This window comes from Salvia miltiorrhiza, chromosome 2 (assembly GCF_028751815.1).
Source record: "Salvia miltiorrhiza cultivar Shanhuang (shh) chromosome 2, IMPLAD_Smil_shh, whole genome shotgun sequence".
Classification (NCBI taxonomy): Eukaryota; Viridiplantae; Streptophyta; class Magnoliopsida; order Lamiales; family Lamiaceae; genus Salvia; species Salvia miltiorrhiza.
In genome coordinates, this window is record NC_080388.1 from 45815501 (window position 1) to 45831559 (window position 16059).

At 35.3% G+C, this 16059-nt stretch overlaps 2 protein-coding genes across 4 annotated transcripts; one reads left to right on the plus strand and one right to left on the minus strand.

Moving 5' to 3' along the window:
• The first annotated feature begins 8020 nt into the window (after positions 1-8020).
• LOC131011685 (uncharacterized) lies at positions 8021-11270 on the plus strand. The gene is made up of 5 exons (XM_057939475.1): positions 8021-8482; positions 9504-9592; positions 9841-10018; positions 10861-10938; positions 11043-11270. The coding sequence occupies exons 1-4, from the start codon at positions 8315-8317 to the stop codon at positions 10924-10926; spliced, it is 501 nt and encodes a 166-aa protein (XP_057795458.1). The 5' UTR covers positions 8021-8314; the 3' UTR covers positions 10927-10938; positions 11043-11270.
• LOC131011684 (phospholipase A1-II 1-like) lies at positions 11043-13185 on the minus strand. Of its 3 annotated transcripts, XM_057939472.1 has the most exons (4): positions 13008-13184; positions 12850-12891; positions 11994-12646; positions 11043-11910 (listed from the first exon to the last, which is right to left on the minus strand). In XM_057939472.1, exons 2-4 carry the CDS (start codon positions 12851-12853, stop codon positions 11308-11310), a joined length of 1260 nt encoding a protein of 419 aa, XP_057795455.1. In that variant the 5' UTR covers positions 12854-12891; positions 13008-13184; the 3' UTR covers positions 11043-11307. The 3 variants fall into 3 exon arrangements, with proteins under 3 accessions (XP_057795455.1, XP_057795457.1, XP_057795456.1); XM_057939474.1 differs by lacking the exon at positions 12850-12891 and having other exon boundaries at positions 13008-13185; XM_057939473.1 differs by lacking the exon at positions 13008-13184 and having other exon boundaries at positions 12850-12997.
• Positions 13186-16059: the final 2874 nt, after the last annotated feature.

Below are 16059 nucleotides of genomic sequence, written 5' to 3' on the forward strand. Positions count from 1 at the left end.
TATCTACTGCATTTCTAATATATGAAGCATGCTCTACTGAGATATGATATATGTATATGAAGAGAGTGAACTAAGATAGCATGAAATACCTTGAATGGTTTTGTTGGTTGGTTATTGTTTGAATGAACTGATACTTGAAAATGCTTTGGCAGAGAATGATGAAGAGCAGTGCAGTCTTTCCTCTTTTTGCTAGGAACGTTTGTGGAATGGGAATGAGGAGATTATGCTTGGTGATTTCTCGATGGAAGGAGTAGATTTGTTGCTGTGATGAAGAGGGTGAATGAGGATGGCTTTATACTGAACTTAAGGAGAGCTGATTAGTGTGAAAAGATGATGAATAGTACGGCTAAATTGTTGAGCGTGGTTGAAGAATTAATGAGGGAGCATTAATTGCTGTTGACATTCTTGAGATTAATGAGCGTGGTTGATGAATAGTACGCTCAACAATCCTAGGAGATTTGCTGAATTCTTTTTGACTATGTAGGAGTGGAAAAGAAAAGCTAAGCACGGGTGAGAATAGAGTGGCTGAGGGAGCATGGCGTGCTAAATTTAAAACACGGAATAATATCTAAATTAATAACGTAGATTTAATTCTTCACAAGTCGGAATAAATTCACGACTCAAGAAATAATAATAAAAATAGAAAAATAATTCTACTGTGATTAATAAATAACATGACTTAGCTAAGTCAGTTATGAATCTGAAATGAATAATTATTGGTTTACTCAATAATTCTCATCGCGGTTTTATTTACGCGAAGCTACTGACTTGGTAATAAAATAATAATCCTGCTTAATTGAATATAATCCAGTGTCATAAGCTGAATTTAAATCATAAATAATTACTGGGCTTGATTTACTGAAAGATGAAATAATAATTATCGTATTACTGGATTTAAATATAATAAAAGAGCGGGCTACTACATTAGACATCTAAAAACCGTTGATCACAGTAGGTCAGTTGGCCTACGAAATTCACCAAAATCTCATCTCAAACTCTTAAATGCTCAACTCAACATCCCTTCAAAGAAAACCAATCAAAGCTCATTTTAAACACATATAGCACTTGAAAACATTCAAGCACATTATAATACTCATCATACTCAATCTTGACTCTCTTCTTACATCATAACCTCAAATCTCAAGCAAAACATTTCAACGAACACATCATTAAAATTCTCTTCTCATTTTCATGCTCAAAATTACTCAAATACTCAAACATGATCTCATTCATCATATAAATCATTATACACATATAGATTCCCTTTTATCATGTAAACTAAACTCTAATGAAACTTCATGTATCATCATAAAACTCTTAATAAAACATGACAAACTTTCACATAATGGTCATAAAGCAATTAGACCTCATTTTATCAATCATCGACTTCTCAAAATATGGAAACTCAAAAACTCATACAAACTAAACTAAGTCAAAAATTTTCTTAGCCAACAAAAGACTTACTCAAACATAATTATACACTAATATCATGCTCAAATACATATATCTTAAGCCAAAATCACTTAAATAACACATAGGCAAAAAGTCCTAATTTTTATTAAAGTAAACTCTTTGAAATTTAATAAACACACATGATACCTTAATCCATTCATAGATCTATCAATCTTAGCCAATTAATCTTCACATATAACCCATCAATTTACAAATTAGAGCATAGATACACATATCCCTAATTTTATTAAACTAACTCATATCAAAATCATCAATTGACATCATATACTCAATTTACTCCATCAATCATCATCATATACATCTCATGGACTCATCTTCATCATCTATTAATCATCTTAACCATTGACTCAAAGGTTCCCAATTTTGGGTAAACTAAACTCCATCGAACTTTCACATCTCAAGGCATATACTTCACATATAACATCATACAATCTAGATCTATAAAAATAAGAATCACTTACCCAAGATTAAACAAAGATCAAAGTTTTCCTTTCTCACTCTTCAAACAAAACCCCACGGTCCTCTTGAAATCTTCAAGAATTGAAAGGTGTTTATGTTGATTTGGTGGAGGATTTGATCTTGAGGTGAACTTGGAAGCTTTGGTGATTCATCTATGGTGATCTTTTGGAGCAAAATCGGAAGAGAGGGAGAGAAATTGAGAGTGACCGAATGGTGAAGAAAATGAGGGAAATGAAGTGAATTTGTCTTGCTTAGGAAGGATGATTGGAGACCAAATACTATTCACCATTTAATACTTGTCCCCCCTAAACCTACACACTAATTCCCTTCCCTTCATCTTCATACCACACGTCCACTTCAAGTAAGGCTAAGGAAATTAATCACAATGAGACACAATTATATGAAGCCATAGTTTGGGTAGTATACTATATCGGTAGACTAACACTTCTTGGTCTTTATCAAACAAGGGGATCTTATTATGACAACTCACGAGTTGCAAGGCTCAAACTCAACACAACATCAAAGCAAGGTGTTGTAGAAATTGTTCAAGAGAATCAAAAGAATGACCAGAGGGTATGAAATGATTAACTACTAGGTCGAACAAAATGATCTCGAGTATGAACCCATCTGGCTTTTCAACCGAAAGTTGAAACACATGGATTTTCAACCCAAAAGACGTCTACTGAGATTTGGATCATGTGGACTGGCCAGGTCCAACATCATCACCTCCCAGTCACACGGGAAACATCGTCCCGAACTTGGAGAGCCATGAACATACTATACATAACAAAACATAAGCTCATCATGACAACTAAACTTATCTTAAGGTTCCCTATCCTATTGATCTCAAACCCCAAACCTCTCTTAAGACATATACACACAGACATACGTACACAGGCGAAACACACTATTCTTAAAATCTATCGTATAGCAAAAGTCAATTCGATGTTCCGTCGCACTTGAACATTCGAACGTAGAGACTATGGTTCAACCTTTGATGCAACGTTTGTCTTGAATTCGTCGCGTATCGTCATTCTGTGCTTTTCCTTTACCTCGTACATATCTTTTCATTCCTCTTTGTAGTTCAAAAGAATCATTATTTTCTTGAGGGAGCTGAAATGCTCTAAGTTCTCTTTCATTCTTCTACATCATCACCTTAAGAATCGAGATTGTAGAGATATCCTACTAACCTAGTAGTCTATGTTCTTTTTGAAATTGTGATCATGCAACTTATAGCAATCTATGTTCTCTGGGAAAACATATGTCAATTTTTCTATTATTCGTCTGATCATAACATCATAGATTGCGAAAATATGCCATGAAAGGCAAAGCATTCAACATTTCATCATAGCATGCTCTTTACATAAACATATTCATAAAACATCTTAGAACAATAACATCTTTAACACGTTGAACTACAGTTACCTTCTTTCCTTGATTGAGCACGATGCAATGGAGTGTTGAGCGGTACCGTATAAACCCATGTAAGTCTAAAGAATCAAACTAGACTCGACTATTTTAGAATAAGGTTTCTAGGGCCAGAGCGAACGAACCGCTCTGATACCACTCTGTCACAGCCCGCAACCCTTAATGACAATTTAGCCGGGATTATGACTTGGGATGAGAATTAATGAGTGGGAACGGATATGGACAATTACTTAACATTAAAGTATATGGAAATGTCACTCATGGATAAAATGCTAGGATCATATATGATCATTTGGATACTTATAAAACATACACATAAAGGAGAACTGATTAAGGTGGGTTACCCAATAACACGTGTCACAATTTCATAACATAGAGTTATTCTAATCAAAGTGTTTTGTAGCGGAAAACGTGTGAGATATACATATGAAGATGTATACTCAAGGTTACATTTCTTGAAATGTCAAAGGAACACCCGCTCAACATCATTCCATTCCAACAGCTGCTCAACCTGCACATTTAGAAATACATGCAGGGCTGAGTATAAAAATACTCAGTGGGCACATATGCCTACTATGAAATATAACATGCTTCGTAAAGATTTAAATTGTCATGCCATCATAAGCAGTACAGCAAGGGTTTTTCGCTAAAAAGGCCCAAGCTTACTAAATTCAGTTGTGATTCTTAAAGTTCGACTGCAGTCTAAGTTCTCTTGTAATCTATCATATCTGGAACTGTGTGCCGGAGAGGTGGCCACCTCTCACGGTCACTTGACCGGCCAACCCGCTAGATGACTCACGGTCACTGGTGTACACTAGTCAAGGCAGGATAGCTATCAACTGCTCAGGACCCGAATTCGATTGCATCATTGGCAAAGCCAAAGCAGATAGATATCATACTAAAATTGAAACATTTTATGGCAAGACAATACTTGAAATAACTTTAACTCAAAGATTTTGTCATGAAATAACTTGCTTGAATGTAACATTTAAACTCATTTGATATATATGAAACTGAAATTAACAGTTAGATCATCTCATGCATTCATTCGTATAAGAGGCCTACGACACGCAGGGGATCTCTATATACGTATAGTAAAAGTAATGCCCACCTGATTGCAGTGTTTTGCTACTTAAGACAATGATTCTCTTTCCTTAGCGCGATAGGTTACTCAGACGCTTTTGTTTATTTGAACCTTTGATAACACGAAAACATGTGTTCGAGTGAATAATAGAAAAGATAACAACAAATGCAGTGAATCACTATTCACTCATTTCTCTAACTACCCATATTTCCTTAAACGACTATAACTCATATACAATCGTTCTTCCTTTATCAAAATACTTCATGTACCTTTGAGGATGTAGGAAATTCCATTTTATATTATTCATTTATTTATCTATTATAAATAAAGAATAATTCTATAAACATAAAACGTTTTCCTTTTCCCCATTTAATAATGCCAATCACCAATATATATATATACACATCAATAGCTCATTTATAAACTAAAAGTGATATTTTAACAACAATAAAACTTTAAAATCCTTAATAGGAATTATTTTGAATCATTTCCATCTCAACAAAACTGTATAGATTCAACTTCAACTAATAAACTGCTTTTACTCCGAACTCGTATGGAGTCGAATTTCATATCAATAGAAACCTCTTTGAGTCTAGTTTAATTGAAAAAAAAGTATGTTGAAAAACTCCAAGTAGTTTAAGAGATATAGCGATTTTCCCATCGCCTACCAGATTCGGCAGTTTCTGCCAACTGGAAGTCCAGATTTTTGAAAAAATAGCAAACGTTACCGGAATAACCTCAAATTTTATATGCAGATAGCTAACACATATATCTTCATACAATAAAATTTTGAGAGCTAAATATCAACATATGGTTACTGAAATAATTAACCTAATCATCTGCCTCACGACAGTTTCAGCAGATACTGGCAGTAGACTTCTCAAATTTTAAAAGGGTAGTAAACGAAGTTCAAATGACATGAAACTTTGTAAAAATATTCACCACACTCCCATCTATACCCCATAAATTTCCCATAATATAATAGAAACGGGAATGCATCGAAATAAGGGCGTCAACTTACCCTTGTCCAAGTGAGCACTAATGGAAGTTGTTCGTCCGGGGTTTTCTGGTCGTCGTTCCGCTATGGTGTTTAGCCGCGAAGGTCTACGACTTAGTCTTCCTCGTGCGAGGTAGATCAGGCTACACAACGGTGGTTTCTCGATCCTTTTTCGTCGTAAGGATAGTGAGAAACGAAGGCCGTAAGTTGGCCGGTGGCTAAGTCGGGAATTCGACGTTGGCCTCCGAAGGATATTGCGGCCTTTGGTCAGAAAAATATAGAGAAGGCTTCGGCCTTTCGATTGTTGGGTTTGGTAGCCTGAAGATGGAGGAACGAGTAAACGTTCTCGGTTAAGAGCCTAGTGGCTGGTCGGCGAAGAAACGGGCCGGCGAAGGGAGCTCACTTGAGCTTAAGAAGTATGCAAAATTGTGTTTTGAAGCTTGTTGGCTTCACTTTCTCTGCACGGGTGTGGTTTTTGCTAGAGTGGAGTGAGCTGTGTGTTAACTGATATGCTATGTATTTATAAGTGGATTCCGTAGACAATGGAAATTATGAAGGTTGAAATTTGTGTAGGGAGTAGGAGAAGATTACTGTAGAATCTTTGAAGATTTTGGATTGCAGACGATGGAAATCTGCAGCTTTTGAAAATTGTGGATATTGGCGTGATTTTCTTCTGCCATCTTTGAAAATTTTGCTCTCGGCGTGATCATCTACTCCTGAAGTTGGGGCTTTTTGGATTACATGGAAGATATTGCAACTTTGAAAAAATTGTTGCAGTAATGACGTGTTGGAGGGGAAGGTGAATAGTGTAGGGAATAGTGTAGGAAATAGTGTAGGAATTGATGTGTTGGATGAAAAATCGAGACGTACGTGTAGTGCCGTGATCTAGTTTTTCCTAGTTCCTGTAAAAATTCTCCAATTCTCGTTAAATAAATACTCGTCGTATTTATATAAATTAAATCCTCAATCTTGAGATTTAATACGTGAAAGTCGGAATTAATTCACGACTTAATACTAAACACACATAACGTGTAATAATAAAATTATTATTCATATACGCTCAAGTTATAATTCTAACAATTCGATTTAAATAACACGATTTATGAAATCGGTTATAAATCTAAAATTTCTAATACTATTGAATCAATCAACTGGTAATGCAAAGTTTCAATGTGTAGCTAAACCAATAATTTAATTATTGGTTTGATTCATGATTGAATATTAAATCGCAGCTCTGTATCTCTTATACAGACTTTTGCTGAAATAATATTATCTGAATAAAATAGTCACAATAAATAATTAAAAGAATTTTATAACTAATGCACATGTTTAATCTAATACTCCCTCCGTCCCATTATTCATGGCTCGTATTCCTTTTTGGGCCGTCCCAAGCTACTTGGCTCGTTTCCTTTTTGGGAAAAAATAAGGGGTGGATTAAGCATTAAAATACTCCCTAATTACCCTTAAATAAATCATAACTCTACTCTCTCTCTCTCTCCTCCCCCCCTACCAGTCGCCGCTGCCTCCCTTCTCTCTTCAAACACCACCGCCCGTCGCCTCCACCGCCACCACCGCCCTCGCGCCCCACACCACCCGGTTCTCTCTCTCTCTCTTTCTCTCTCTCTCCCCCCCCCCCTACCAGTCACCGCCTGCCTCCCTTCAGTCACCGCCTGCCTCCCTTCTCTCTTCAACCACCACCGCCCGTCGCCTCCATCCTTCCACGTCGTCCACGTTCGCCGTCCATCTTCACCTTCCTCCAGCGCGCCGCCCTCCTCTAGGGCTCCGATTTGTGGAGTTGTGGATTCGAGAGGAGGCCGTGGATTTGGGAATATAGGGCTCCGATTTGGGGATTTAATTTTGAAACTTGTTTGGAATTAATTTCGATTTGGTTTCTGAAAAATTTGTTTGGTTTCTTCGATTTCTTCGATTTGGTTTCTACAATTTCTTCAATTTTGGGAAGAATTTTTAATTTTTGTTTGGTTTCTGCTATGGAAGAATTTTTAATTTTTGTCAGCGGGAATTAGAGGAGGGAGATGAGACGAAGGGTGGTGTCAGTAGATTTGGTGATATAGAGCTCCGGCGGCGGCGCGGTGGTTTTCGCCGGTCGGACTGTGGAAGAAGATTAGGGGAGGGAGCCGACTGTGGAAGGAGGTTAGGGGGGGAGAGAACAGTGGCAGATACACACTTTACCTCTTAATTTTACTCTCCTAAATACCCGTGCCGAAAAGTTTTGAGCCATGATTAACGGGACGGAGGGAGTATATATTTAAAAGAGCGGGGCATTACATATCAATATACATTTATATGAACAAATATATATATTATGTTTATTAAAAGTAACAATTATTATAAACAAATGTAATAATTAGGAGTATGAGTCAAATCCACGCGGGTCAGGGTTCCGGGTCATGAGGGCGGGTTTGGAGCCGGGTCGACCCGTCGCACACCTGTGCGACGGTCGCACCCAATAATTTGCGTACAAATAAATATAAAATATAGTATATTTTTTTTATGCATATTTTTCATTCTAATAAATTCCCGAACTTATATATTTAACCTCATAACGGTCCTTTTTTGATGAAGTTGCATATTCATCAACTTTTGTCTAAATATATTCAACTTTGTTAAAAAAAATCAGGTTTTATATTTATGAATGAATATTTAATTGTATTGCGTTCTCAACCAAAATAGGTTTTGCTTCATCATCATTAGTTTCATCCAACTCCAACACGCCATTTCACATGCCATTTTTTATATTTTTTGTTTTATTTTAATTATAATTAGCATTGTTTAAGTTTCCAAATCTCTTTGCCTTCTTCATTGTTTATTCCCATTCTCTTCTGTTACAAAGCAACACAACAAAGCGCATAAAAATGGCGATTTCCACAACGGCGGCAATTCCTATCGTCGGTGAAACGTCGCCGCTTAACAATTCCAAGCTCGCTCACTTCTCCTCTCTCCAGTTTTCCAGTGAGCTCCGTATTTCCCAGTTTTCAAACCGTTGCCTGAAATCTAAGCCCCGCCATCCAACGCTTGCGCCGGTAATTACGTTTATTTGTGTGTTTGTATGCGTTATTGTGTGTGCGTTTGTGTGCAGAAACCAAAATAGTTAGTTGGAACTTTCATTCTATTTCGAGGTTGATCTCCGTTTGAATTGTTGTTAGATTATGATGCAATTTTGTACAGCCGCTGTGGAATCGTTTCTAGTGTTTTTTCGTCGCTGCTCAGAATTCGCATTGATGTTTGGATTATTTGTGATACTTGCTTACCGTTTTTAGTCGAATTATTTGAATCTTGGCAAGCAAGAAATTGATGCAGAGTTTCTAAGTTGCACGTGAATTTGTTCAAGATTCTGATTTTACTTGGTTTGGTTACAGAATTGAACGTGAATATTATATGAGTTCTTTTAATTTAAGCATACTGAAAGAAGGCTTTTTGGAAGATATGGAGTTTCGACTGTTGAGCATTTAAATGCTGAGCTTTATCTTCAATTCTTAGGAAATATAGCATCAAATGTCTAATTTGATGGAGATATAGTTCCCTACATATTGAGCTCAGAATACGTGCATACATACGTGCACCATATTGACTTGTTTGTGTGCATGATACTACTCTATATGAATCTTGATGAATATATCCTTTGAGGTAAATACAGTTTTGCTGAAGCTCATGTGTCTCTTCTATGCCTCAAACAAAGGGCTTCTATAGCATTAGCTTACATAAATTCAAAGAAAGAAACAAAAATGGAAATGGCATTTTGTTTTTTGTGGGGGGTGAGGTTTTTTTGGGCAAATTCTCTTCCTCATGTCATTCTATACTTCTAGTCCCCTTGGCTGTTTTTCTTTCTCTTCCCCCCTAAAGGCTGTTACTTGGAAAAACAAAAAGGGTGGTATAGGAAAAATGTGAAGAGAAAGTCTGAAATGGATAACTGAATCAAAGTTTATATTTTGAGTTTTGAGTGTCCTTATTACTGGAAATTCTTCTTCTGAAATTTCTGTTGCTTGTGCACTGTTACTAGACTATCTGACTTCATAATCTATACTTTGCATTTTGTTCTGTAAGGTTGCATCAAAGAAGCAGTCATTCACTTCATTTGAGGAGTTGTTGGAAAATTCTGATAAGCCAGTTTTGGTTGACTTCTATGCTACTTGGTAATGCCTCTTACATTTGTCCACTTTCATCTCTATATATATCTTTATCCAAGCTGTATGGTGCTGATTTACTCCTGGATTGTATAATAAGCATATAATTGATGTTTTCATAGCTCAATGAACATTTCCCCCTTCAGTGCCTCCCCCCCTTCCAACTAGATTCTAAAGTTTAGTTCCTCGATGCTGCATTTACACACTTCAGTTGGTGAGGCCTTAATACAATTACGTTTTCCTTTTACCTTCTCAAGGTGTGGTCCTTGCCAATTTATGGTTCCCATTCTTGATCAAGTTGGTACTTCAATGAATGATAAGATCCAGATTGTTAAAATTGACACGGAGAAGTATCCCAGCATTGCAAACAAATACAAAATAGAAGCATTGCCAACTTTCATTTTGTTTAAGGATGGAGAACCATTCGATCGCTTTGTAAGTAATTATGTTTCGTTGCATTATTTGATGCTGATTAGATTTCTTACTTCTTGTTTATAGTTTTGTGCTTAGCCAGAGAAGAGGAATGGATGATTACTTTGAGCAAATGTTTCACTTGTCCAAGTGTAGATTATACAACAGTTAGGGCACACCAAACACCAAGTATAATTCCTTTTGGTGGTATATATAGAAGAAGGCCTATATGAGATGAGATTATGGGTTCTGGAATGAGAATCTTATAAACCAAACTTGTTTAGTTGTGATATCTGTTATTTGAAATCCTATTACTATGTGATTCAGCTGGAAAATGGTACATATTATACCTGAATTAAAACATCATCTGAGGAGAAAGTCTTTTCAATATTTCTCTGATCTGCTTAAATGAACCTATTTTAGTGCATCCAAGGACACATATATGTATGTATGTATGTATATATATAGGCAGACGGACGGTAACTAGTAACTTATTATATTATTTTAACATTTTTTATCGATAGAGAAATGCAAGTTAGGCCCCATGAATACATTTGCAGGCTTTCTCACTATATAGGCTTGACACTTTTTAGTTTGATTAATTAAGCATTAAGATGAAAAATAGGTTTTGTCACTATATCAGGATGTCTTTTTTTTTTTTTTTTTGGTATCAGGATGTCATATGATGAAACTACTGCAAAATAGTTTTCTATTCCGGATTAATAATTACTCAATGCTTTGCAGCCAGTGTTAGAAATTTGTTAGAAATGTGAACCTTTAAGCTCCACGATGATTAATTTGCTGATTTCTTCTTGTGGCATTGGTAATGATTTCTTAAATTTCTTAATTACATTTTTTATTTTTAGGAAGGTGCAATGGGCAAAGACAAGCTTGTTGAACGCATAGAAGCTTCGCTAGAAGTTAAACAGTAGTGCCAGTTTGTGGTGAGCCAAGATGTCTATACATATATAATTCCTTCAGAAAGTATATATAAACTGCAGTTACACCCAAACTGACTGCTCACACTTGAATTTTTCTCATCTACCAGGATTTAACGTGATCTGATAACAATTGCAGAAGGTTATAAAGGGAAATGGCAGAAAGTGTTGTAACTTGTAATGTGGCTATGATTATTGATTCTTCTATTTAGCATATCAACCAAACCAGACAGATTTTAAATCATGCAACTTGTTTGTTTTTGTTGCTCAAATATGTGTCAAGAAAATGAATTTCATATTCTTGTGAATTGAATTTTATCAGATGATTGATTATGAAAGAAGTCTTCTCATTTTTATACAAGTTATTATATACGTTCAGAAATCATGATGCTCATGATCCATCAGCACCCAGGATCCATCTGCCTGCTGCACCATCCCTTTGTTCTTCTCACACCACCAAGAAACTGGGGCACGATACTCATCCTTCAACCCTTTGATAAACTTGTTGACGAGCATGATATCGTGTTTAATTTCCAGCTTGAATCCCCCCCTACTCCCCTGTGTCCCCGCAACCCCATGCAGGTAAGCCTCCAAGTTGTGCCATATGATTAAGTTCCCTTGCCTCAAGTAGTTCGACTGGTCAGTGTCGATGGCTAACTCTTGGCCGACCTCACTGTAGCCCATGAACGGGTACATTGGGACTATATCCCGTGCATTCTTTACCCGCAGGATATGCAGATTGTCCAAATTTGTAACGAATGCATGGAAGCTGTTGTCCCCAACGCGAGGGCTGGCAAACACAAAGGCCGTGACCAGACAAGCCTTGTCGGGCATGTCCCGCGGCTTGTTGTAGCCGTTGACAACAATGTCAACTGCGTTTAAGGTAGAGACTGCTCCCCCTAAACTGTGACCTGTGATAGTTATGCTGATCTCCTCATTCTTGTACAGTTCAGCCAATCTCCTCACCTCACCAAGAACCTTAAACACATCAAAAACTGCTTATAACTTCCAAGAAAATAATTTTATTTATTTTTTACATGCTAGAAAGAAATCTATATTACCTGATGCCTTGCACTGGTCTTGTTGAATGGTGATTTTGGATCTGCGCAAGTGTAGACGGAATGCCAGCCGAAATGCACCTTCGGTTCATCACTGCCTCCAAAGATTTCATGTGCAGTAGTCAAATTGAACTCCAAATCATTCACCCATTCAAGATTTTGAACCGTCCCACGCCACGCAATCAGGATGTCCCTACGGCCTATGGCCGACTTGCCTTGGTCCGTGGCTACGGCCACGTACCCCATCCAGTTTGACTCCCTGGTCCATGACTCTCTGGACCACGACGTGATGAACAAGGCACCGGCTACTGGAGTAGACGACGTTGCATACAAGTATTTTGTGACCCGATACTTGAATGGATTGCCATTATCTATCCCGACCTTAGTGAAGAGGTCTTTCTTTGCATATCTGCAGCTCCCTGCGTATCTCGATGCCTCCTCGGATATGAAAGCGTCGTAGGTCACCTCGGCCATCGTTCCATAATGAAGTATGTAGCGACGCAGATCGTTGTCTAAAGGGTCTAATAAACCTTCCCATTTCTTTTCCCCACTCAGAAGCTTCCATCTCTGGCCGATGCTTCCTTCTCCGGCGGCAATGCCCCTGTCTCCGGCGACTATCTCTCTCTTCCCCCAATTGAAACTACTCAAGATCATGCCTGAACCAATTAAGCAAATGCAGATCTCTTACAATTGTGGTTTTCATAATTCATGCACGAAAATTGCTCAAGATTTGTTTCGTTGTTCACTTGTTTTGTTCATTTTAACTTTGTTTCCAGAAATGATTACCAAATATTTTATATGACCCATGAGTTTAGAATTTATACATATCAAAAAGAAAAAAATAATTAAGGCAACATACCCATATCTGTTCCTGTACACGAACCAAAACAAGAAACTGCTCCTGCATGTACAACACCACGAACACATAACTCATTGATTCTATATATCTAAGTCGAAAGGGATACATAGTTAACAAACATGCTGAGATAATAACATCATAAATTAACTTGTAATTACCTCTTTGCCTTGAGCTGAGCAGCTTCTTCTTCTCTGCGTCCGACACTTAGCTAAAACTAAGCATATTATATACACCACAGTGGCAAGAAAAATGCTGAACTTGCTTACGTCGTATGAGCAAACAAGCTAGAAATGGCAACATGTCATCAATGGTTCCGAGATTGTTGTAAAATTAGTGTAAATGCAAATGTCTATTTTGGATTTGAAGGCTGAACCATGCACACTCAACGTATAAGCAAAGATTATCTTCCCAAAATCTGTTAAAAATGACGATTTTGCATTATTCGAGTCATGTGATTATGTGCCGAAGCAATTAATTTTGCGTGCCTCAAACTTATCTATTTATTATAGGAAAAATTGCACCTAAATACACAAACTTTGCCGAAAATCATTTTTGACGCGATTCCAGGATTTTACATTTTAATACACCAATTTAAGAAGTTGTTCAATTTTGACACAATTTTGAATTCCGGCGACCGGGATATTGATGTGGCAGCCGGAATCGCCACGTCATCACCACATCACACACACACACACACTCCAACCCACCCTCTCTCTCTCACACCCCACTCTCTCTCTCTCTCTCTACACGTCGCCGGAATTCAAAATTGTGTCAAAATTGAACAACTTCTTAAATTGGTGTATTAAAATGTAAAATCCTGGAATCGCGTCAAAAATGGATTTTCGGCAAAATTTGTGTATTTAGGTGCAATTTTCCCTTTATTATATGAAAACACAGTTTGTGGGAAAAAACAATTAAAAAATTATTTTAAGGGTATTTACAAAACTCAACAATACTCAACAAATCCCATATATTTTCTCTCTCCTCTTTCATCACACGTTTCTTTCACTTTTCTATATACTCTCTCTCTCTCTCTCATATTCTCTTTTTCATATTTTTGTGGTTTTTTTAAAAATCAAATTTTATTTAAAAAAAATTACAATATATATATCTTAAATTAAAGATAAATGCAAGATCTTTAATTTGATATAAAAATTATCAAATATGAATTTAAAACAAATAAATTATTATACTTTAAAATTTTAAGATATTTATTTTTTCTATCTCCTCCCCTCTTTTTTTTTTTAATCAATTTTTCATATTTTTTGTCTTTTCTTGTTTACATGGTGGTTGTTTTAAGGTTGTCGTTATTTTTTCTCTCTCCTTCTCTACTACAAAATTTTGTTTCTACTCTCTTCTCTTTTGATAAAAAAAAATAAATATCATTGAAACATTATATTTATATGTTGGATTATTTTATTAAGCATAACATAAAGATACCTTTAATTCTTTTGTGGAAAATATCACATCTCTTTAAGACTAAACAAACGTTTATTTTTTTTCTTTGATTTCCTACTGTATATAAATTTGGTGGCCTTTGCACATTAATTTTTAAATATATATTAAAATTATCCAATTATTATATATATATATATATATTTTATTTTGCATACTCACTTATTTTTTAGTTAAATTTTGTGCTGAAATACTATATATATGAAATCCTACGTACCATATTTGCCGATTACTAATACAATGTTAATTTGGGCATATTAAAACAATGTCATTTACGTTTAAAATTAGCATCTAACTAAATAAATTAAGAATCGAAGTATTAAATTGAGAGAAAGTGAGATGAATGAAGATGATGAGAGAAAATGACAAGAAGTAATCCAAGAAATCAAAGTAATAGATAGAAACTCTTTTTGCTACAACAAATTTGATTAGATATAAGGATTAGGAGAAAATGAAAATAATTTTTGGGTGGTTTTTAATTGTCTAATACCCTGAAACGACGTTGTTTCCATCCAACTGACGTTATATCTATTTTACCACACGGTCATATTTATGTCAAGCTGGGATTATATGAAAAATAGAATTCCAAAAATGGTTGTTTTTTTTTTATGATTGTGAATGAAGGTATTTAATTACTATATAATAATAATGTGTGATGTCAATTGCTATTATAAGATAATTTAAATAGTTTACAAATAATTATAAATATATGTTTATATACCATGTTCAAAATTATAAACAATAAAATTTTATAAACTTTGAAATTATACATTTTTATAAAAAAAAATGATTTTAGAAATGTATTTAAATAAGTATGTTTGAAGGAGAAAGCTCAAGCAAAATGAAATATTTCATTTTTATTGGGATTTGTTTTTTGGCATTAAATAATTATTCAATTCTTTATTAGTATTTAAAAAAATTCTAATAATATAATTTATTTTCCTACTGATCAATTGAAGCTTTTCTAATAAGATGACATAGGTAATGAGCTAACTTAGAAAAAATAATTTTATGCATGATTAACTCATGTCTTAAAAATATATATTGTGATGTGAATACTTTTTTTTTAAAATTATTTCTTCGTTTCTTTTAATTTGAATGATGTGTTTATTCTATAATTTTAGGGAAGAAAACAAAGTTATGATACTTTTGAAAATTATAAAATAAAATTAAGGATCTTTACTGAGTAATTGATGTAGATTATTTTATTTTTTAAGAAAAAATAATTTATATTTACTTATATTCTAACTATATTTAATATTTATTTTTTTATTTATTTGATGCATCATTTAATTTTTTATTTTTTATTTATAAATTAAAATGATTAAATAAAGAATTTTAAAGGCTGCGCCACAGGGGACTTGAACCCAAGACCTTCGGTTTTAGACATTAACTCCTAATCGTTTAGCCGATACACACACTACATCGTTTAATTTTGATGCAAAGTTATGTTCGCCGTGCATCGCACGGGCGAGTGCACTAGTATATTTGAAAGAAGCACTTCTGCAACAACAAGGTCGTGGCTGTCTAACATTCTGATATTAATTAAAACATGCACCAAATGAAAGACCTTGCTTTGAAGATACTAAGGTTAGGCTAATTTATGACAAAAATAAGAGATGCTTATAAGGCAAGGAAAATAAGCAAGCTGATCTCACTTTTGTTTACAAGATCGTCTACTCAAAATTGGTTTAACTTTAATTTAGTACTTTATTTATTTTATACTCGTGTGTCATCGACCAATTTCGAAGGTGA